Source organism: Bubalus bubalis, chromosome 15 (genome assembly GCF_019923935.1).
Source record: "Bubalus bubalis isolate 160015118507 breed Murrah chromosome 15, NDDB_SH_1, whole genome shotgun sequence".
In the NCBI taxonomy this organism is placed as follows: domain Eukaryota; kingdom Metazoa; phylum Chordata; class Mammalia; order Artiodactyla; family Bovidae; genus Bubalus; species Bubalus bubalis.
In genome coordinates, this window is record NC_059171.1 from 20,986,327 (window position 1) to 21,010,693 (window position 24,367).

Here is a 24,367-nt window from a genome sequence, read left to right on the forward strand (position 1 = left end):
CTAGTTCATTTTGAAAAATTGAGGAAACAAATTCTCAGTAGTTGCAGTTTATTTAACTTATAACTCAGTTCAGACAGACTTATTATCAGCCACGTATTCAGAGCCTGAGCCCAGATAGTGTTTGGTGAGCCAGAATTTTATCTGATGTGACTTTAGAAGATTCTTCCCAGACTGCTAATGACTCAACATTTTGGATTCTGAGTGTTGAGGGAATGACTTGCAGGTGGTTTCAGTGACTGAAATCTGTGATCACCTTCAACAAGGGTTAAGGAGAAATGGCCCTTTGTCCTGCTCCCCACAAGTTCCCGGCTATCTTTTTTAACTTCTATGCTCTGCCCCTCTCCCAGTCCCATTTCCAAAAATAGCAAGAAACTGGCAAGAAGTCCCGGGTTGCAATTTGTCATCCAGCTTTGGACACAGCTGCTTCCCCTCTTCTGGCAAAGTCAGTGATTTGGCTGGTCTTCTGGATGGGATGAACATTTTGTGAAGGGTGTCCAAAAAGGACGTACCCCAGGGGCACACAAATGTCCCTCAATTTACTGCTACAGAATTCACTGTGGAGAGAAGTGGAGGTAGGCATTTTTCAGTGAACCTTCAAAACTACTAGGAGTGTTGATCTCTGTGCCAGGAGCGTAGAAGTGTAGTCTTTAGAATTCCTTGCCTCAGAATCACTGGAGGTGGAGGAAAGGATGGAAAGAACTTGTTAAAATGTATATTCCCGAGCCCCCAATGAATCAGAAGTTCTGGGCGGGGGGTGGATGTAAGGACCTGTATTTTAACAGGGACTTTAGGTGGCTCTCTTGGGCTTCCCTTGTGGCTCAGCTAGTAAAGAATCCGCCTACAATAAGGGAGACCTGGGTTCGATCCCTGGGTTGGGAAGATCCCCTGGAGAAGGGAAAGGCTCCCCACTCCAGTATTCTGGCCTGGAGAATTCCATGGACTGTAAAGAGTTGGACACAACTGAGTGACTTTTTCTTTCACTTAGGTGGCTCTCACAAACACTAAAATTTGAGAACTGCCTCCTTGGGAGCTTTTCCTCAAAGGTAATGTGAATGAATACTTGCTGAGACCACCAACTTTGGAAATATACAGAACCAGAATTAAACTTCAGTTTCTTTTCCTACAAAATAAGGTTCACTCCCCCAGGTCCCAGGTAGAAAAGGGCTGGCCTGGAGTAGGGATGCAGATGAAGCTCGGGATCTAGTCCAATGCAACTTTCACAACAGTGCCCCCCCAGTCTGGGTCACTTGGCACCCTGTAGGGTTGCCAGATAAAATTCAGGACACCTGGTTAACTTGAATTTCAGAAAAACAACAATAGTTTTTCAGTGTAACTGTGGCAACAATGCCAAGGTGAGTTTCCAGGGCCCAGGGGCTGCTAGGACAAGCTCCATAGAAGGATGTGGGACATTGTTCCTTGATTGACAGCCTCTGTGTCTCAGTCTCCAGCCCTTCCAGATATTCTGTGAGCTTCTCAGATTATTTAAATGAATCACTTTTCAACTTTAATTCACTGGCGTCAATTTTTGTTGCTTGCAGCTATGCACTCTGACTGATAGAGCGTCTGTAACTCCCTACTCAACAGCTTACCATCTGTTCTCTCTTACCATCACTCCTCTGAGCTCCCCTTGAAGCCACCAGGAGCCTCCTAATGGCAGAGTCTCTCTGGCTTTTCTTGATTTTATACCCTTTTCTGGTGGAGGAGTGTGTAGAGGACACAGGGCACCAATGGAAACTGTATTGGAAGGGAGCTAGGAAAGTAAAGACCCTACCTCAGTGTGCTACTGCAGAGACCCCCAGCTCAATAGCTAGTGATGCCCACCGGCAAACCCAACTAGAGGCCAGTGGGCAAGGGAGCCTGTGAATATGGCACTTTTCAAGTCAAGAGTTCTAGGACCTGGAGCAGGGTGAAGATGAGGGGAAGGTCAGTGTGATGAGGCAGAAAGACTATATTGAGCATGCAGGGTGTATGTGCTGTCTTGGGTTTGGTTCTCCTGAAGCAGAGCCGGAGATGGGGTTTGTATGCAACTGACTCCTGGAGATACTCCTGGCAGGAGAATCATGTGAGGGAGGGAGCCAGGGAAGCAGGATGGGCAAGGGGAGGGAGCTAGGCAAAGATGTATTAGTTTCAGGATGAGCCTACTCCCAGCTTCCTCCCCTGAGTTACTTTGGAGAAAAGTCGTTTTGTAGAAATTATCCTGCTCAGAGGCGTGGGTACTGGGCTCTTATACACACACCACTACACACTTTTTGTTGGCCATGGGCTATACCTGACATAATCAACCAAGCCTCTCCCAGTGAGGGGGCCTCCTTTGGCCAAGGACAGGCCTTAGGAGAAGGGGGCAGGCATGAGCTACTGGCCACCAGCATGCACCGCAGCTGGGGTCAGATAACTGAACCTGGGTGGGGGCACAAGTAGCATCTGTCAGAAGGACATCACCTCCTTGTTATCTCTGCATGATGAGGTAAAAATTCTTTCCCCTTGTGCACTTTTATAGTTGACAGGTTTTCTAATATTGAGTCTTATTATTTTTGGAACTAGACACATAAAATTAAATCCACGCAGTGAAACCACCTGATCGATTGTAGGCAGAAGTAACAGTAAATGACTCCGTTTTCTTGACCCCCTGCACTGACCACACTGAGCAGATGGTCCTGTTCATTGGCAATGCCAGGCCCAAGCTTGGCCCTGTGTCACTGCTTATGATCAGGGATTTTCTTGTTCATCAGGTTCAGTATGGGCTTCCCAGGTGGCTTGGTGGTAAAGAGTCTGCCAGCCAGTGAAGGAGACACGGGTTCAATCCCTGGGTTGGGAAGATCCCCTGGAGCAGGAAGTGGCAACCCGCTCCAGTATTCTTGTCTGGAAAATTCCATGGACAGAGGAGCCTGGTGGGCTACAGTCCATGGTATCACAAAGAGTCAGACACAACTGAACAACTGAGCACACACACACACACACACACACACGCATCAGGCTCAGTGGGCCAGTCGTTGAGCTCTTCATAGGCCCTGCTTGTGTGACTCATAGATCAAGAATGTAATTAATATGGCTAATAGAGGGGGGCACCTGAGGAGTCAAGGCAGCTGGCGTTGGACCTTAAATAATAATAAGTGCAAAGTGAGATGCACGCTCAATCACTTCAGTTGTGTCTGACTCTTTGCGACCCTATGGACTGTAGCCCAGGCTCCTCTGTCCATGTGGATTCTCCAGGAAAAAACAAAAAAACAAAAAACCCACTGGAGTGGGTTGCTATGCCCTCCTCCAGGGAATCTTCCCAACCTGGGAATCAAACTCACATCTGCTGCATCTCCAGCATTGCAGGCAGATTCTTTACCCTCTGAGCCACCTGGGAAGCCCATGTGCCAAACATACTAGAACCTTAGTATATGTTGTCTTGTTTAACCCTTACAAAAGCCCTGCTGCTGCTGCTGCTGCTGAGTCACTTCAGTTGTGTCCGACTCTGTGCGACCCCATAGACGGCAGCCCACCAGGCTCCCCCGTCCCTGGGATTCTCCAGGCGAGGACACTGGAGTGGGTTGCCATTTCCTTCTCCAATGCATGAAAGTGAAAAGTGAAAGGGAAGTCGCTCAGTCATGTCCGACCCTCAGCGACCCCATGGACTGCAGCCCACCAGGCTCCTCTGTCCATGGGATTTTCCAGGCAAGAGTACTGGAGTGGGGTGCCATGGCCTTCTCCGTACAATAGCCCAGGAAGTGGGAATTATTCTTCCCATTTAATCGTTGAGGAAGTCCCTAGACTGGGGATTAAGAAGGAGCTCTAACTTTTGTTCAGCCACCAATGAAAACTGAAAACACTAGACCAAATGAATGGCCATGTTTCTAGGAGTCGTGAGTCTCAGCAGAGACACCCAGGGGGTCAGGGGCCGCTGAGAGGGCAGGGCGGACCATATGCACCGCAGCCACAGCAGCTCTGCCTCCATCTGTCTGTTGTCAGGACTGGCTTCCTGGGTGTGCCACCAGGGCAGCCCCACAGGGCCTGCCAGGCTCAGAAGGGGCCTGTGCGTAGGATTTAGCGCCCTGCAGGTGCCATCCTGAAATTCTTAATAGTTTTGTCTAAATTTGCGTTTTGTAAGTGAAATACTATGAAACAGTAGAACATGTGCCAGGAGCTTGGAGCTCTGCCTTGTGCTCGGTCCCACTTCCTGTTGCCTCTCGGCTTCTGTGTTCTCCACTGTCTGCTCTTGGCCAGTTGCTTTCCTTTTCCCAGTCCATCACAGACAAATAAATGGTCCTATGTATATGATTAACACCCAGCTCGCAGCAATTGTGACTCACCTCGTGAGTTTGACAACACTGAAACTGGTCTATACTGTCTTCAGCCGGATAAATTCAGTCGGACAGGTTCACCCTTGGAGGTTCCAGTGATGTCAGATTGTCATTTGTTGTTGTTGTTCAGTCGCTCAGTGTGTCCAATTCTTTGAGACCCCCATGGACTGCAGCATGCCAGGCTCCCCTGTCCCTCACTATCTCCCGGAGCTTGCTCAAGTTCATGTACATTGAGTCAGTGATGCCATCCATCCATCTCATCCTCTGTCATCCCCTTCTCCTCCTGCCTGCAATCTTTTCCAGCATCAGGGTCTTTTCCAGTCAGTCGGCTTTACACATCAGGTGGCCAAAGTATTGGAGGTTCAGCTTCAGCATCAGTCCTTCCAATGAATATTCAGGGTTGATTTCCTTTAGGATTGACTGGTTTCATCTCCTTGCAGTCCAAGGGACTATCAAGAGTCTTCTCCAGCACCACAATTTGAAAGCATCAATTCTCCCATGCTTAGCCTTCTTTCGGAGAAGGCAATGGCACCCCACTCCAGTCAGTACTCTTGCCTGGAAAATCCCATGGACAGAGGAGCCTGGTAGGCTGCAGACCATGGGGTCGCTAAGAGTCGGACACGACTGGGCGACTTCACTTTCACTTTTCACTTTCATGCATTGGAGAAGGAAATGGCAACCCACCCCAGTGTTCTTGCCTGGAGAATCCCAGGGACGGTGGAGCCTGGTAGGCTGCTGTCTATGGGGTCGCACGGAGTCCGACACGACTGAAGTGACTTAGCAGCAGCAGAAGCAGCAGCCTCTCACATCCGTACATTTCCAAATGCTTGTGTTCAGTTCTTATAGTTATCTCACAGCAGACCAGTAACAACAGTGGACCATGATAAGAAGCTCTGCTTTAGACTCTTCTGTGGGTGCCAGGATTCTGGAATTACCCGTCCAAATCACACAGACCTGCTTCCAGGGTCTTCATGGGCCTCTTCACCTGAGTCATTCTCCCGGTTTGCATTTCCCTAGGCCAAGGGGCAGCTGTTTGCAGGGGGCAGTGGGGATGGAGATTGAACATGTATGCTGGGGTGTCTACATATGCATTTGAAGCACTGCTGATGCAGGATGGAGGGAGGATGGGAAGAGAAGGGGGGCAGGCTGCCAGTTGGTGGAGGAAGAGGAGCACAAAGATTTGGAGTGAGCCCAGCTGAAGGAATCCAGCCATTTCTTGACACATCTGGAACTTATCCAGAGTGCCTGCCAGTCAGGAAACTTTCAATCAGGCATCTTCCATTTTGACTAACAGTGTTTTGAATGCGGATTTATATCCCATGGCCATAGTCAGGAGCCTCCTAGCACTTTGCAGAGCTGGTGGGGGGCATGTGGACGTGTGTGTCCTTCAGGTCCCTCCCTTAGCCTCACGGAGACTGCAGCCTCCTCAGCTCTGCTCCTCCCTCTCTCAGTGTATCTGATACACGGCTTCTGATGCCTGCCTCGCGCCAGATTTCTCAACACTCTGGGAAAGGATTTTGTTTATTTCCTTAAGTTTGAAAGCAAACACCCCAAAAGTAAGACCCCAAAGTAACACCCCAACACCCCAAAAGTAAGACAGGCAAATGACTCGAAAATTTAAACACACACACACACAATTAGCCAATAGGCATATATCTTATGTTTAAATTTTATTTGTAAAGGATATTATGAATGATCCAAATGAACAGCTGGATAAAGAGGTACACAGAACAGGGTCTGAAAGAGTTCTAAGCACAAGATCTGAGCTGTGGAGCTGGGGTGTGCCACCCTCCCAGCATCTGTATGCTTTCACCAACTTGGAAGCTCCCCCAAACGCTGTCACGTAGGGATGTTTAGGGAGGTTTAATCATGTAGGCATCATCAGTTACTAACTCAAGTCTCCAGTCCCTCTCCCCTCCCCAGAGGTTGGAAGGTGGGGCTGAAATTTCCAAGTTCCTACTCAAGGTCAGGTCTTCCTGGCAACCAGCCCTCACCCTGCAGGGGGCCACCTAGGGGGCCACCAGGAGTTGCCTCCTTATAACAAATAGTGCTCCTCTCTTTCCTGTCACTCATGAAATTCCAAGGAATTTGGGAGCTCTGTGTCATGAAATGTGAGCAAATACAAAATGTTGTCACCGAAGGTGCTGCTGTCCCCCGTTATTACTCGGGAAATGACAAGGGTTTTAGGAGCTCTGTGCTGGGCACTGGGGACGAAGACCAAATATATGTTTCTTTTTGTATCACAGTGTCCTACCCTCCCAGACTGCTCTGTCATTGCCGACTGGCCTTGGAGGAGTAGAATGACTGGCCTGCCCGGCTGCCCTCGGCCTCCCTGCGGTCATCACAGCCTCTGCTGTCTTCCTGTCTCCCCCTTGCCACCCCCACCCCCAGTGCTCCCTGGACCACTTTTGTCTTTTCAATTAAATACTCTTTATCCATGAATTCCTCTCTGTAGTCCTCCTCTTGCTTTTCTTTTTCCCTTTTTTCTTTTTTTGTGGCCTCCCCACACAACTTGTGGGATCTTAGTTCCCTGACTGACCAGGGATTGAACCCTCGCCCTCAGCAGTGACAGCTCGGAGTCCTAACCACTGGACCACCAGGGAATCCCACCCTCTGGCTTTTCACTGAGGCCATATTTAAACTTCATTCTGTCGTTTCTTGGCCTTCCCTGGGAGGAACCACATACTCAGTCCAACACCTTGAAATGGAATTCTGTAAAAAACAATGTGTTACCTTCAAACTAGTAATCCCACCTCTAGGAATTTATCCGAGGAGATAATTAAAAATAAAACTTTAGCCCCACTGGCTTTCATCACTGTAACATTTGATATGAAAAGGTAAAAATAAATATCCAATTAGAGGGCATTAGTTAAATAAATAGTGACATATCCATACAGTGACACACCAGACTAGGTGTCCGGCAGAATACTTAAGGGTGTGGGAAAATGTCAATGATGTATTATTAAGTAATAATTTGAGGTTACAAAGTTATTTTAAAGTCTCATTTTTGTAAAAACAGGGACTTGCCTGGTGGTTAAGACTATGGGCTTTCAACACACGGGGGTTACAGGTTCGATCCCTGCTCAGGGAAATAAGACTGCACATGGTCTTGTGGTCAAAAATTATTTTTTAAATTTTTTTTAAAAAAAGAAGAGGAAAAAACCCACACGTGTTCTTACAGAAAATGTAGCTCTGCATGATGGGATTTCTAGGTGACATTTATTTCTTCATTTCTGCTGTCTTGGGGATTGTTTGCAGCAACTGCCATGGGCAAGACTCTAGTCCCATGCTCTGCTTCCCTCCCCGCAGGTGTGCTGGAAGATGGCGTGACCTCCAACGGCGTGCCCCGATCGACAGCCCCGAGTGGAATATCTAACCCAGAGAAGAAGATGAGCTGTGGGACCCAGTGCCCGAATCCTCAGAGCCTCAGCTCAGGCCCCCTGGCCCAGAAACAGAACGGCCTCCGGACCGCAGAGGTAGGTCACAGCTGCAGAACGGACTGGGGACCGGAGTCAGTGGGGAGAAGGTTGCTTTCGGGCAGAGCCATGCTGAGACTGCACCCATGGAAGCGGCCGTGATGGCTCACCTTGCCAAAGGAAATTCTCCACCCACCCGTGTGAAAATCGTTGCAAAGAAAACAGCATGGCCCCACCTCCCACCCCCTGCCTTGAGGGCTGCTGTGTTTGGTTGAATCAGCGGAAATGGATCCTTGATATTTGGGCTCTAGAGGAAGTGTGTGTTTGTTTAAATACAGCTTTGTTCAAGGGTCTCCTTTGCTGCCTCATCTTGATAGTGAGGACTGTACTGGTTGCAGGAACTAGTCTCATGCCAGGCATCGGCGTCACGGGGCTTGGCAGGGAACGAGACCAGAGCCCAGCATGTAGGAGACAAGCCTGGAGTCTTACCTAACCCTCCAGCCAGGCAGACAGCAGGAGGGTCCCCCGGGGGGCTCCTGTTGTATGATGTGGTGACGGCACCACCCCACACTGTTGCTATTGGAGATGGAGTGGGGCTGCAGAGTCCCTGGACCTAGCTGGCATCCTTTCTGATTCTTTCTTTTCTCTCAGAGCCGTTCTTGAGAAGGACTGTTCCTGCTGCTGCTCCTGACTGCTCCTTAGCAGACCAGCACGGGGGTCTGCAGTCTTTCCCCTCTTGCCCCCAACTCCATTCCTCCCTCTCACTCCCTCACCATCTCCCATAACCCACTTCAAAGTCCACTACTTACCTGCTCACTCAATACCTGTCTTTCCCATCTCCTCTGTCAAAACTTACTGGTCCTATCCCTCAGGCCATTGCCATCTGTTGGATGTCTGAAGATCCGACTGGATCATCTAATGATAGAATTCTTGCCCACATCAGCGAGTTGCCTCTCTAAGCTTTGGTCAGAAAATCTGTTGCAAGTTTAGCTCCAATACTCCTGGACTAAGTGGCTTTGCAGAAATCACTCAGTCTCCCAGAGTCTCAGGATCCTTATCCATACAATGGAAATGATACCAAAATGAGAGAACAGATGGGCCTGCTCTTTGGGAACTGAGAAGTGCAGTGAGAAAGGATTCAACAGAGGCTGGTGAGACACCCAGCACCATAACCCTGAGAAAGGAAACACTGATGGTAGTTCTTCAGACACACAGAGGGTCCTGGCTGGGGAGTAGATTTGAGGGCGGCGGTGGCCTTCCTGGGGTCCTGTATGGTCTGCTTTCTTCGTGCATGAGCTGACCTTCTAGAGGCCCAAGCATCATTGCCATCTCCCAAGGCAGTCTGGGTCCCACAGAACGACGCCCAGAAGCTCGGTCACTGCTCTCGGTCAGGCCCTGACTTTTGTTCCCCAGCCTGCTCCCCACACCGCACCCTCACCTTTTGAGCCAAGATGAGCACCAAAGGGAGGAAGCAGCTTTGCCTGGTGTGAGTGTGCCTTCACTTTAAAATCCATCACTTTAAAATTGTGTTGTGCAGTTTATACAGTGCTTTTAGGTCTTCCGGGCTTCTCAGGTGGCTCAGTGGTAAAGAATCCACCTGCCAGTGCAGGAAATGTAGGTTCGATCCCTGGGTCAGGAAGATTTCCTGGAGGAAGAAATGACAACCCATTCCAGTGTTCTTGCCTGGAGAATCCCAAGGACAGAGGAGCCTGGTGGGCTATACTCCATGTGGTCACAAAGAGTCAGACACGACTGAGCACGCACGCTTTAGGTCTACTGGCTCATTCATTCCACCCAAGAGCGTGTAAAGTAAGCATCATCCCATTTTATAGACAAGGAAACTGAAATTCACTTGATCAATGACATGAATAGGTCCGATAAGTGCTAGAGATGGGTGTCAGTAACATTAAATTGAAACAAGTGACTATAATAAAAATAGAGCAGATAGATCTTAAAGTCCTTTTTTTGTTGAAGAATAATATATTAGTCAGCTATTGCCACAATAATGCTGCATGACAAAGCAAGTCAACATTCAGTGGCTTAAAACAAGAATCTTTCTCTTCGCAATCAACCACAACTTGAATGGCTAGACCTGACTTCAGGCTCCAGGTCTAGCTTAGTCTGTTCTGTGTATATTATTCTGGGAATCAGGCTAAAAGAGCAGCAGCTCTCTGGGATTTATTATGCCTGTGGGAAACCCAAGAGGGCAAACCCATTTCATGTCACTGCTCCCATCAGACCCTCCGACCTCCTATTGGTCAAAGTAAGTCACACAGACAAACCCAACATCAGCAAGACAAGGAAGTGGAGTCTGTCTGCAGTGGATAGACAGCAAAGGATTAGCAATCTACTACATACAGCATACGTATAGAAAAATGCTCAAGTCAGTCCTAAGTGCGATGAATTTTAATAAGGCGACACACACATGTAACCATCATCTGTAAGGAGACACAGAACAGTATCATTACTCCAAATATCCCTTGTGCCCCTCACCATAGGGACTTGGATGTGCCTGTCACCATCCTCCCCATAACATAACCACTCTCTGACATCTAGCATTAGAGATCAGTTTTGTTTATTTTTGACTTTTATAAATGGAATCATATAGTATGTGCTCTTTTGGGTCCAGCTTCTTTTGTTCAGCATTATGCTACTGGGAATTATCCATGGTGCTGTGAGTTGCAAAAATTTCCTCATCTCCACTGCCATATATATTCCGTTAAATGAATACATCACAATTTAACTCGTACTTGAAGGACATTTGGGTTGTTTCCAGTTTAGGGCTGTTGTGAACAATACAGCTGTTAATGTTCTTTTTTTAAATTAATTTTTATTAGAGCAAAGGTGATTGCAGCCATGAAATTAAAAAAGACGCTTACTCCTTGGAAGGAAAGTTATGACCAACCTAGATAGCATATTCAAAAGCAGAGACATTACTTTGCCAACAAAGGTCCGTCTAGTCAAGGCTATGGTTTTTCCAGTAGTCATGTATGGATGTGAGACTTGGACTGTGAAGAAAGCTGAGTGCCGAAGAATTGATGCTTTTGAACTGTGGTGTTGGAGAAGACTCTTGAGAGTCCCTTGGACTGCAAGGAGATCCAACCCATCCATTCTAAAGGAGATCAGTCCTGGGTGTTCTTTGGAAGAATGATGCTAAAGCTGAAACTCCAGTACTTTGGCCACCTCATGTGAAGAGTTGACTCACTGGAAAAGACTCTGATGCTGGGAGGGATTGGGGGCAGGAGGAGAAGGGGACAACAGAGGATGAGATGGTTGGATGGCATCATCGACTCGATGGATGTGAGTTTGAGTGAACTCTGGGAGTTGGTGATGGACAGGGAGGCCTGACGTGCTGCAGTTCATGGGGTCGCAAAGAGTCGGACACGACTGAGCGACTGAACTGAACTGCCTGATAGTTGCTTAAAGTGAATATTACATATATACACATATATTTAGTCTTTTTTGTATTCTTTTTTTCTTTTTGTCCACATTGTGTGGCATGTGTGATCTTAGTTCCCTGACCAGGGATTGAACCTGTGTCCCCTGCACTGGGAGCTGGGACTTTTAACCACTGGACCACCAGGGAAGTCCCAACTGTTAACATGCTTGTGCCCTTTGGTAGACATTCCCTTCCCTGGGGAATATACCCAGAAGTAGAATTCCTGGCTCATAGGATGGGTACATATTTGACTTTAACAGATACTGACACAGTTTTCCAAAGTGGTTATATCACTTAACATGCTAACTGGCAGCAGATGAGTTCCAGTTGGGGACCATAAGAATGTAAGGCCAGTAAGCTGTGCTCAGTCCCATCTTTCTTAGGTCTTCTACATGCAGCCTGGGGTCTAAGCACTTCGTCATATCCTCGGTCCTCACAGTGTGGGTATTGTTTTCTCCAGTGTACAGATAAGCATGGAGCCTTGGGTGCTTCAGGAGAGCTCTCCCCACTGTGTGGTAGTTAAAAGGGGGCCGGGTAGAGCCCACCTTCCCTAGGCTCCAGCCGTACTGAAAACTGTGTCGCTGGGAGTAAGGACCACACATCTGAGCAACCTGACCAACACAGCACCGGGGGAAAGGAGGGGGATGGCACACACTGATAAGCCCAACACACAGCTTTTGTGTTTTCAGATTCAGTGAACAATGCTGTGTACTAAGTATTTCCAAAATAAGATCAAGGAGCAGATAGCTTCAGTTTTAAGCGTTCAGACAATTGCTGAAGTGTATCAGTGGTCTTCCTGTCCTGAGACCTCACCAGCTACAAGTTGTCCTGACTTCCTCAAGGGCAAAGATTTCTACCAAAGGTGTCAGCTTACAAGACAGGCCCACCTCTGATTGAAGCTTCTGTTGACACTCAGCTGTGTCAACAGAATCTGCTTAAAAAAAAAAAAATCTAAAAAAATCTGCTTAAAAAAAAAAAGTAGAATCTGCTTAAAAAAAAAAAAAAGATTGGGCTTCCCTGGTGGTCTAGTGGTTAAGAATCTGCCTGCCAATGCAAGGGACAGCAGTTCGATCCCTGATCCTGGAAGATCCCACATGCCAGAGAGCAACTAAAGCTTGTGTGCCTCAATGACTGAGCTGCTGTAACTAGAGAAAGCCTGCACGCAGTAACAAAGACCCAGCACAGCCAAAAAATACACAAATACATAAATCTTTTAAATAAAGAGAAAACGATTTTCTTCCTATTCCATCTAGGGCTTTTGACACACCGTCTCTTCCTGGCGTGTCTCCTACACCACACTAGAGCTTCCTGCGTTTTCTGTGTCTGGCTCAGGCAGTATCCACTGGCCTCTTCCGATCTGCCTTTGGCTCCCCCAAGACCACCTGTTAGTACTTCACAGCATTCCCCTGGACACCATTGGGCCACCAGCTAATGGTTCTTGGGCACTTTTTTAAAGCTTCCCTTCTCCAGAAGAACCTGTTCATGAAGCATGCATCATCATGCCCATGTCTACTCAGTGTTCCCGTTCAGACTGACAGACCATGGTTGTGGGTTAAAGGCAATCCTCACCTGGTGTGGAAAATTTCCTCATTGGGTCATGTAAGAACGTTTTGGATTCATTCATCTGATGCTTACCCACTGAGTGCTGTCTGGGTGCCAGGCACTGTTCTGATGCCAAGGGTCCAGGAGTGGAAGAGGCAGCTGCCAATTTTAATGGCACTGAGCCTGCAGAAGCAGATATACAGGGTAAATGAACAAAGCCTTACGGATTTGAAATGGTGCTGCGAAGGAAATGAAAGGTCACTGGTAGGGGATGGTAGTTCAGCTCAGTTTAGTCACTCAGTCATGTCTGACTCTTTGAGACCCCATGAAGCGCAGGATGCCAGGCCTCCCTGTCCATCACCAACTCCCGGAGTCCACCCAAACCCATGTCCATTGAGTCAGTGATGCCATCCAACCATCTCATCCTCTGTCGTCCCCTTCTCCTCCCTACTCGATTTAATGTAGACGTGATCCCCCAGTTCAGTTCACTTTCCGAAGGGCATCTGATGGGGCAGCTGACGCCTATGAGCAGCTGCACCTTGCATTTGGAGCCCTGCTCCAATCCACGCCCCATCAGACCAACCACATCTTTCTTTCAGTTCCCGCTTGCCTCTGTCTCATGCCTGGTGTTAATAGGTGATAACTGGCAGAAAGTATGTGACAAAAGTGATGCTTCACGAGTTGGAACTGTCTTGGTGGGGTGCTCTTTCTTTCTCTATTAAACCTTGATTTGCTCCAGTCACCTGGGACCTTTTTGACTGAAGAGCAGCTGATAGATCATCGGCTGTCTCCTCCCCACCCCTCCCTGAGCCCAGCGGACAACACAAGGGGAGCTCTGTAGCTGCTTGTTCTCTCCTGCCAATGAATTGCTCCGGAGCTCAGGGCCACCTCTCCAACCCATTTCGTCAGGCTGAGGACTCCTGTTTTCCTCCTCCAGAGCTGTCTCAAGTATTCAGCTAAGGTAGAGAAGTGAATATGGATGTAGCTCTGGGCACATGAAACTCTGGTCTGTGGCCGGCCTCCCAGTGGAGCCTTCACATCCTTAGAAGCTTCATCTCTTTGGGTTTGCTTTATTATTCTCGGCAGAGTAGCCAGACCATGACAAACAAATTAGCCGATGCCTGGACTGGTTCTCGGCTAAGTAGCCTCTCCTTTCTTTGCTCCCAGCCCCCTCCTCTCTCCAGTGTCTAATTGTCAGCAAGGCTTGGCAGGGTCCAGGAAAGGTAGGTGAAGCCTCAGAGATGTGGATGTGACCAGAGGTGGGGGTGGGGGTGGGGCATAATCCCTAAAGGAGGATGAAATCAACCCAGAATTTCTCCTGGTGGTGGTAATATAAGATCCATGAGGAGAGTTTGGAAAGGAAATGTGAGTTTCTCTTAGAGAAACAAAAACATGATGTTAAAAGGAGAGAGAGGGAAAAAAAAAAGGCACATTTAGGACAACAGGAGAGGAAGACCCAGTAGAAGGGGCCTCCTTTGATGCATGTTCTAGTTTGAGCCTGGGAAAAGGAAGCAAAGTAGCAGTTTAGGGGTTGGGGGGTGTGTGTGTGTGGTGATTTCCACAATTGCATGTGTATATTAGCTGCTACCTTATGTAGATGAAGAATTGCAAGACTCGCTGTTCACCTAAGGGTCTGCAGAAAAACCAATTTGATTAGAAGACTCTCAGGACAGAGATGGAGAAGGAAATGGCAACCCACTCCAGTATTCTTGCCTAGAGAATCCTATGGACGGAGGAGCCTGGTGGGCTGCTGTCCATAGGGTTGCACAGAGTCAGACACGACTGAAGCGACTTAGCAGGCATGCATGCATTGGAGAAGGAAATGGCAGCCCACTCCATATTCTTGCCTGGAGAATCCCAGGGATGGAGGAGCCTGGTGGGCTGCCATCTATGGGGTTGCACAGAGTTGGACATGACTGAAGTGACTTAGCGGTGGCAGCAGCAGCAGGGCAGAGACCTTCTTATTCTCTTTTGTATTCTTCCATTGTCCCCTGAGCCTGCTTCAGGAGTGTGCACCTAGCATGTACTCACTGATTGGTTTTTTAATTGATTTTTTAATTGGAGGAAAATCACTTTACAAATTGTGATGGTTTTTGTCCTACAACAACACAAATCAGCCACAAGTACACATATATAGCCTCTCTCCGCTCCTCTCACCCCACCCCTCTAGATCATCAGAGTGCATGGCTAGGTTCCCTGTGCTATACAGCAACGTCTCGAGGCTGTTATACAGAGTGAAGTAAGTCAGAAAGAGAAAAACAAATATGGTATATTAACTCACCGATTGCTGATGAATGCAGTCGGCCTGGGACTTCATTAAGACTAGAAAGACTTCCCACGGGTCCACTCCCAACTCACCCCACCCCACCCCTCGTGCCACCATCATATGACTGATGACTGTTCCCTTGGAGCCAACTGCTTTTCTAAAGCAGGTTCTACTGCCCTCCTAGCGTTTGATCTATCTGAGGTTTAAGTTGAAAAGCAACAACTCCTTTTGGCACCAGATAGCTGATAAATAAAAACCCCTAGACTTAGTTAGCCTGAACTAGGGCAAGTGGCTGTGTTCTGTGTAGGATTTGCTTTAGGTTTGGGGAGCTCTTGAGAATTTTGCCCAAGGCATGGTCTGACCCCTGCCTTTGGAGGCTAGTATCCTGGCCCTTGGTGGAGTTGCTGAGATCAAATGTTTCCTGAACAACCTCGTGTTAATGCCACCCTGGAGAAGGAAATGGCAACCCACTCCAGTATTCTTGCCTGGAGAACTCCATGGACACAGGAGCCTGGCAGGCTACAGTCCATGGGGTTGCAGAGAGTAGGACATGAATGAGCAGCTAACACAACATAACATATTGAGAGTTTTGCCCAAGGCATGGTCTGACTCCTGCCTTTGGAGGCTAGTATCCTGGCTCTCAGTGGAGCTGCTGAGATCAAATGTTTCCTGATCAACCTCACATTAATGCCAGTGAAGCAGCAACAAATAAATTCCTGGAATTGGGGGAACAGCTAGAAGTCTATTATTGTGTGTCTCCTTTTAATGGGGCGTGATGGAAAAGAAGAAAATGTCTTTAGTTGTAGCTGTCAAGGCTCGAGCTTTCATCTTTTGGGAAGGCGGAGAGGAAGAACCATTTCAGTGTCTACTGTGAACCAGACACCCTGTGTATAAACATGGCATTACCTGTAACCCTCACAGTGATAAGTGGTCAGTAGCGTCATTCATTCACCAGCTGGGAAAACAGGCTTGGAAAGGTAAGGCCAGCATGGCACAGGGAGTAGTATCTGGCTGTGTTGGAGTTCAAATCCAGGTCTGTCTGCCTCCAAACCCTACTATCTTCCTTCCCATTTCCTGAAGCAAAATGGTGGAGAATTTAGTGTGAGTGCTGACGATTGCAGAAATCTATATGTGAGACCCAAAGCCCACACCCACCCTCCTACCATCTTTAGTTCAACTCACCACCCCTGTTGACATTGTGAAAGAAAGTGAAAGTGAAAGTCACTCAGTTGTGTCCAACTTTTTGCAACCCCATGGACTGTAGCCTGCCAAGTTCCTCTGTCCATGGAATTTTCCAGGCAAGAATACTGGAGTACATAGCCATTCCCTTCTCCAGGGGATCTTCCCAACCCAGGGATCGAACCCAGGTCTTCCTGCATTATAGGCAGATTCTTTGCCTGTTGACGCTGACTTTGGGCAAATTGCTTTAGCCTGAGTGACTTCAGCTGCCTCCTCAGAAAAAGAGAACACAGCTGCATTCCTGGCTGTCTTTCAGGGATGGTCCAAGGAGCAATTAATAATGAGCATGATTGAAATCCTGTAGGAAAGTTCTAGAATGTTTAGGCAGGGCAATGCAAACAGGTTCTCCTGCCAGGGATTTTTTTTTCTCTTTCTTTCTGAAGATGTATCTTTACACTTATGTCCTTCATCAGATTGTCAGGTGTCTGTTATGTGATAGGCACTAAATTAGATGCTGGGAAGACCAGACTGGGTCACTACCCCAATCTAATGAAGATGTAAAAATAAGCATGTAAACAAGCAGATAAATAGATAACCCAATCTCTGGTTAAAGGCCAAGAAGAAAGTACAGAGTACCAGGAGAGGAAATGAGACAGCCCCATACTGTGTCTGCTTAGAAAATCCCTTCAACACCCCCAAAGAAATGATTAGCTGTGATCACCTCTGTGGCCCCAGCACGGGAGCAAGTGTTGCTCGTCACTCTGCCCTTCCCTATTCTGTGGATTTCTTTTTACCATAATTACATATCGTTTTTATAATTTATAAAAAATACTAGTTACATAGAACATTGGTGTCTGATAAATTGTGATCTCACGGACTTCCAGGTGGTCCAGTGGTTAAGAATCCACCTGCCAATGAGGGATCGCCGGTTAGGTCCCTGGTTGGGGAACCAGGCCGCATAGCGACCACGTCTGTGCTCTGCAACTAGGGAAGCCAGTGCAATGAGAAGTGCGTGCACCGCAGCAAAAAGCAGGCCTGCTCACTGCAACTAGAGAAAGCTCGTGCACAGCAGTGAAGACCCAGCACAGTCACCAATCAATAAATACATTTTCAAAAAACATTTTGATCTCAGGAAGCCTTGTTTTTCTTCATTGTCTACAAGGACCTGCAAAAAGGTCTGTACAGCCGTGGTAGGTATATTCATGGAGTCAAATTAAAGCAAAGAACATCACCATTTCCATTTGGGAGAAAAGTGAGAAAAGGCTGAGGAGATGTAGCTGCCCTCTTGAGTTCAGGTCTCCTTTTGTGGGAATGAGCTGGCTCATTGACTTTTAAAACCCTGAAAGAAACACATCCATCTGCCAGGAAGTTATCACAGTCAGTCTGGTTACCCTTGAGAAATGGCAGCCAGTAAGTTACTATTAGTTAAAAAGGCAGTATCGAGAGGACTAAAATCTATGATTCTAAACCTGAAGAAATTAAAACGAGGCGAGGGGAAAATAGAAAAGCTGTAAAACTGGGCGAGAAACAAGAGTGTGGCTATTAACAAAAGCCAATGGTGATAAAACTCACAAGACAAGAATTTTAAACGTGGAAGGATTGAATTAACAGACAGCCACAGAAGGAAAAGGTGCCAAACAGGCTTCTCTCAGCATTGAGTTGAAGACCATAAGATTTTCTTTTTTAAGCCAATAATTGCAATAGGGACACATTTTGCTTTCCTGTCATTGAATAGAGACAGTTGGCTGTTAAATTAAAAGGCTCAGGGCTCTGGCCCCCTCGGCGTCATGTCTTCGGTACTGGCGGCCAGCAGTCCGCCGGTTCTATCCTCAAGCGCCGGGACACAGAGAAGAGAAAAAATAAAATAAAATAAAAAATAAATTAAAAGGCTCAGATGGCTAAAAACCGCATCAGAGGGGGAAATATCTGTGTCATACAAAACGCCATGGTCCCAGAAGCACAAGCGGTGTGATTTTTCTGTGTATTTATATAGCTCTTCTCAGAAGAGGGCTTACTTCTTGGAACTTCTAGACAAACTCCCTGGCCTTGTGGTTCTCTTTCTCATTCATCTTCTTTGTCCCTCTCATTTGGGCTTCAAATCTGAGGTTTCCAAGTTGTAACTACATTTTAGCAACTGCCAACCTCCTAGATAATTGTACCATTATAAAAAGGGTGGTTGCCTCTCTGAGGGCTCAGACTCGGAAGTTTCTCTTTCCTGTTTTAAGCCAATGCACTGTTGTTCTAATTGTTTCCTTTGTCATATTAAATACACTGTAATTATTTGAAAGTGGATTTGTTTATGGCTTGGAATCGTCTGTGCCCGTTATTAGACTACAGAACTCCAGTTTGTTCTTTATTCAAAGACAGATCATGTAGAGTTATTATTATTGTTGGTATTTAGAAATAGCCCCATCAATAGTGTTCTGGCCTGGAGAATTCCATGGACTGTATAGTCATGGGGTTGCAAAGAGTTGGACATGACTGAGCGACTTTCACTTTCACCAATAGTGATGGTTTCAGTAGAACAAGAAAGATTCCCAGAATGTCGGATTTTGTTTGAAGACAGTCTTGGGCAAGCCAGGAGAAGTTGATCACCCTATTAATGCTAAGTGACATGCTTAATTCTCTCCCAAACCCTCCTTACGAAACCCACTAAGAAACAAGCATTATTCCCCCTTTCAGATAAGGGAGCTGAATTTCAGAGGTTAAAGCAATGTCTTGTACAGCTTGTTGTTTAGTTGCTAAGCCGTGTCCAACTCTTTTGCGACCCTGTGGACTGCAGCCCGCTCTTAATAATGGCAAAGCCTCATGCCAAGTCTATCTGGCCCCCAAAGCTTGTCCTTTGAATGTCTTCATTGTCAGGCTTTTGATTCACAGATTTAAGAAATTGCCCCATGGACTTCCCTGGTTGTCCAGAGGCTGGGACTCAGGGCTCCCAGTGCAGCGGGCGGGTTTGATCCCTAGTCAGGGAATTAGATCCCACCTGCCTCAACTGCTGCCATTAAAGATTCCATATGCCACCACAAAGACAGAAGACTCAGCACAACCAAATAAATTTTTTTTAATTGCTCCAGTGTACTTGAGATGCAAACCGTACATATTCTGCGGCTTTTCTGGGAATGACTGTTTTGTAGCCTTTAACTCTTAAACAGGCTGAAAAACTAACGATCATCTAACTATTAAATGTTGCCTGGATTTTTTTAAACTTATGAAGGCAGACTGAACCATGGAGCAAGAGAACTTTCTGTGTAGAATTTTTAATAACTTTGTGAAACCTTGCCAATAACTCTAAAGAAAAGCAGTTCTACAGTTCAGAAAGTTTACATTTCCATTCTGGAAAGCTCTCTTACTGCCTACTGGTTTGATGGGAATGCCGCCCTCCACTTGGCTCATTTCAAATAGGGCCTCTGTGTCTCTCCTCCGTGCTGCAGTCCTCTAAGCTTTTATGCAATAACACCCAAAATTGAAATCAGATGGAATCAACCTATATTTCGGAAACAAAAATGGTTGTGGGACTCTCTGGGTTTTCTGCTTTTAGGGACAAAATAAACCCATAAAAGTCACTGCTAGGCCCTAGTGCTAGTTCAGGCGTGGAGGAGCTAAGTGAAAAGTGAAAGCATCAGTCGCTCAGTTGTGTCTGACTCTTTGCAACCCCATGGGCTGTAGCCCACCAGGCTCCTCTGTCCATGGAATTCTCCAGGCAAGCATACTAGAGTGGGTAGCCATTCCCCTCTCCAGGGGATCTTCCAGACCCAGGGATCACACCTGGGTCTCCTGCAATGCAGGCAAGATTATTTACCATTTGAGCCACCAGGGAAGCCCCAAGTGCAAGACTAAATTCTTAGACAGTATTGACTACTGATAGTTAAAGAAAGGGTACATTCTCAGATATGTGGTGTTTATTCATTCATTCACCCATTTATTCAACCAAAGTTAAAAATTGAAGGCCTTCTATGTCTCAGACTATGCTAGGTGCTGGGAACTTGACGAGGAAAACAATGAAATCCTATCTCATGAAATCAATGAATAAGGCTAAAGCTGCATATAGTCAAAATGATCGATAAACATCCCTCAAATTACCCATGAAGTATTATCTTAGGTCAGGTTCCCTGGAAGCAGAGCTTGACATGAGGATTCTTGTGCAAGTAAGTGAGTAAAAGCGTAGTCTCAGGTGAAACCCTTAAGGTGGTGGGACACAGGGTGGGGCAGAGGACCAAGTTCTGCAAATACTGAGCTCAGCTGAAGAGTTGTAGCTGCAGCCTCAGCCTGATCCCTCAGGGAGCTCCAGAGCATGAATGGCATCGTGGATTTATACCCCCTTGAGGCAAAAGGGCCAGTCTTTATATTCCCCACGATCAGGCATTAGCTTTGGGCTATCTCTAGAAATTCAGGTATAACTTGTTTGGTATTTCTGGGTGAGCTGGCTCCAATCAGATGAGGGCAATTCTCAAAAGAAGGGTGCAGCTCTGAGTGATTAGCAGCCAGAACTCAAAACAGTTGAGGGATGGAGGCACCAGCCAAGTAGAGGGCATCTGAGAGCAGCATCGCCAGCAGCCACTACACAGGATTTATGCAACCTGTCCAGTTCAGTTCAGTTCAGTCACTTAGTTGTGTCCGACTCTTTGGGACCCCATGGACTGCAGCACGCCAGGCCTCCCTGTCCATCACCAACTGCTGGAGTCTACCCAAACGCATGTCCATTGAGTCGGTGATGCCATCCAACCATCTCATCCTCTGTCATCCCCTTCTCCTCCTGCCTTCAATCTTTCCCAGCATCAGGGTCTTTTCAAATGAGTCAGTTCTTCGCATCAGGTGGCCAAAGTATTGGAGTTTTAGCTTCAACATCAGTCCTTCCAGTGAACATTCAGAACTGATTTCTTTAGGATGGACTAGTTGGATCTCCTGGCAGTTCAAGGGACTCTCAAGAGTCTTCTCCACCACCACAGTTCAAAAGCATCAATTCTTCAGTGCTCAGCTTTTTTTATAGTCCAAGTCTCACATCCATATATGACTACTGGAAAAACCATAGCCTTGACTAGACGGACCTTTGTTGGGAAAGTAATGTCTGCTTTTTAATATGCTGTCTAGGTTGGTCATAACTTTTCTTCCAAGGAGTAAGCGTCTGTTAGAAACCTGCATTTCATCTGTTTAAATACAACAGGGCAGTTATTATCCAGTGAGACAACAGGCTACCACATCTTAGGATGCACTACAGATGAAATCATTGGCTTATGTTCAGGGACCATGTTGTATGAAAAAGAGGCTTCTATCAACACTAGACTCACACCCAGAATGGGGAGATGCTTATGCCGTGAGAGATGCTCCCACACTTCTGAGACTTGTTTTCCAGGAAGCCGGCTCTGAGATGTCATCATGTGGGATGTTCTTTGGGAAGTCAGCAGGAGAGGGAGCCGGAAGCAGGAGTCGGGCAGAGGAAGTGGAGCCACAGTGCGGCTCTGACCACAGCCTCGGGGACCCCACCCCACGGGGAGCCTTGGAGCTAAATGGCTGGTCAGGGCTGGCCTGCTTTGGGTCAGATAGCTAGGCGTGTATACCCCTGCGGCACCCTCTCGTTGGGCCACCTCAGGGAAGGAGGGCCCAGGGTGAGGGGGCTTTCTGCAGCTGAGGCTGCCCTGAAGAGACAGCTTGAGGCTGTTTGATGGCTGCACTCTCTGCAGCTGGGCAGAGGGCCTCCCCGACGTGGGGGTTGAGGGCACACGCATCTCTGTCCAAGATGGCGAAGACTCGGGAGGCCCGTCTGTTGCTCACCTGACGCACGTGATCACTGAGAAGAGTAGGTGCAGAATTACCCTCCCCCCCGGACTGGTTAACGCTGTCTTCTCTTGAGGGGAAATGCCAGGGTTGTGCACATATGCTTGAGGAATCTGCAATTTAGTCAGTGCTTTAGTATTTAATATGAATCCTGGACTTATCTCACTGGTGTGTCTTCACTTAGAAGTGGATGATCTACAGATTTAGAGAACAAACTTGTGCAGAGAGGTAAGGAGAGAGGGGGCAATAATAGGGTTTTGGGGGGGAAACAGTTATTATAGGATTATATGAAATCATGTGTGTGAAACTTTCAAGGCACTGTGGAAGGCACTGTGTAAGGCACTGTGGAATTTAAAGAATCTTTGATTAAAAAATTGAAGAAAAAAGAAGTGGACAATTTATCTTATTTTCTACTTATCATACTTACCAGGTCTTTTTTTTTTTTTTTTCTCATTTTAGTTAGTGACAGGCATTGTATCTTATATTCATCTTCTTAGTGCTTATAATAACCTTATGAGTTAGGTACTATTATTATCTTCCATCTTACAGATGAGGAAACTCATCTAAGGGTTAGAGAGGTTAGAAAAAAACTTGCCTACAGTGAAATTATAAAGTCAGTGTTCGAACCAAAGTCTGTCTGACTCCAAAGCTCAAACCCTTAGCTATTCTACCAAAGCCAACTGTGAAATCCTTCACATTGCCCTTTGATGGACCTTTGCTAATTGATTCATTCATTCCTTCAACACTGCTTTACCAAGCATCTCTTATACCAAGCTCTGCACTAGGTTGGTAAAAGAGATTCAACAGAACAGCCTATGAAAAGGAGTATATGTGCATGTGTCCTTATGAGTTATTCTTCCTGCCTCTGTGTGTGTGTGTGTGTAACAGCTTCAAGAGATTAATGCCAATATGAGGACCTTTGGATATTTCTTAGTAACTCAATTCACTGCATTAAACTTTTTAACAGGCTAAAAGGGAGACTAAGCGGATGTCTGCAAAAGAAGTCACCATTAACGTTGCAGACAGCATCCGACAGGTGGACAGAAGTCGAAGAATCACAAAGAACTGCATCAACTAGCAGTGTTCCACCAGCTGAAGGGCAGAGGGACTTCCTTGGTGCCCCTCACATCCTGGATACCGTTGAGGAACCTTGAAGAAGAGGTTGCCCTTGCTGAGTGGGAGCATGGCCAAGGGCTTTGGGATGCTGTCTTCGCCTGTTGAGACGTTCTCAGCCTCCTGTATATCACATAAATGCACTGGCACAGTATTCCCGTAGGGTAATAAACCACAAATGTGTGTTCAGTTTGTCTCTTGTAACTCCTCCAGTGTGGTCTGATAGAAAAATGGTGAGCAAAAGCCACGGGCCAGTTTAGGAAACAGAAAAGTGGGAGGGGTGGGTTTCCGGCTGAGTCATGGTCAGTTCTGTGCTCTCCTGGCCACGGCAGTATGCACTATTTCAGGCCAGCTTATTCCTTCATTATTCCTTTATTTTAAAATACCACTATCACAAAGCTTACTTAAAAGCTGGCTTTCACCCAACTTCCTTGAATGAGGAATCAAGAAACAGGAAAACTGTTACTCTTATTTCCTTAGCTCCCTGTGAGACAGATTCAGATCCAATTCTATAGGAACTAACCCCACCAATAACCAGCGTGTCCCAAGGAGGCCTCGGTGATACGGTCACACCCGCTTCCTCTCACCTGTCTTCAGCATCCCCCCAGGCCGGGGTCCACATCAGCCTCTGAACAACAGTATTGCAATTTTGGTCACTTCAGACGCCCTCAGGGCTCTGCAGATGTTGCATTTTTCCAGCTTTCCACTTTGCTTGTTTTCTTGAGTATTTTTTCTCTCCAGTAAGACCTTTGGCCCAATCAAAGACTGGGCTCACAAGAGGGAGAAAATCTGGGACATGTCGGCTTCCCTTAGGCCTCTTTGCATAGCTCAGGACTGTGTCATTTGGTATCTGCAAAGAAATCCCTTTAGGAAGTTAGTACCTGGTTGGTGTGAAGTCACATGGACTTTAGATCAACATGCAGTCTGTTAGAAGTCAAGTAGCTGAGGGGGTAAATAAAAAAAATTTTTTTTGATAGGAATAAAATTTTCTAGCATTTCTTTAAACATGTTAAGTGGACGTATTTTCCTCCAAAGTAATGTAGCCTGATTTTTAAAGGACTGTCAACATGCCTGGGGTTGGGAAAGGCAGGACTAAAGTTGTACTGAATGATACCAATAAACTCCGTGTTTAGCAGAAATGCACAGTCTGATGGTGTATGTTTATCTAACATAGTCCAGAGAATTGACACAAGCTGGCTAAAAATTCAGATCCTTGGCCTCGTTACCTGCCAGCTATGTTATTCCTCAAACACAAGCGGGCAGTGTCCTTCCTTCCTTCAGTGGACTGTATGTTTATTCATTAAACATTAAATGACAACCCTGTGTAAGGTTGAGAGATTTAGAGTCTGGCCAG

At 46.8% G+C, this 24,367-nt stretch overlaps 1 protein-coding gene and 1 non-coding gene across 2 annotated transcripts in view; both read left to right on the top strand.

Moving 5' to 3' along the window:
- BAALC (BAALC binder of MAP3K1 and KLF4) overlaps positions 1 to 24,152 on the top strand; it is an 87,296-nt gene extending 63,144 nt beyond the window's left edge. Inside the window, exons 2-3 of the mRNA XM_025265106.2 lie at positions 7,596 to 7,762; positions 22,868 to 24,152. Of these exons, the coding sequence (XP_025120891.1) occupies positions 7,596 to 7,762; positions 22,868 to 22,978 (278 nt within the window). The 3' untranslated portion in view covers positions 22,979 to 24,152. The remainder of the gene's footprint in view (positions 1 to 7,595; positions 7,763 to 22,867) is intronic.
- On the top strand, positions 17,840 to 17,975 carry LOC112579277. Its single transcript, XR_003103772.1, has one exon. It is a non-coding gene; the product is annotated as a small nucleolar RNA SNORA57 (small nucleolar RNA).
- Positions 24,153 to 24,367: the final 215 nt, after the last annotated feature.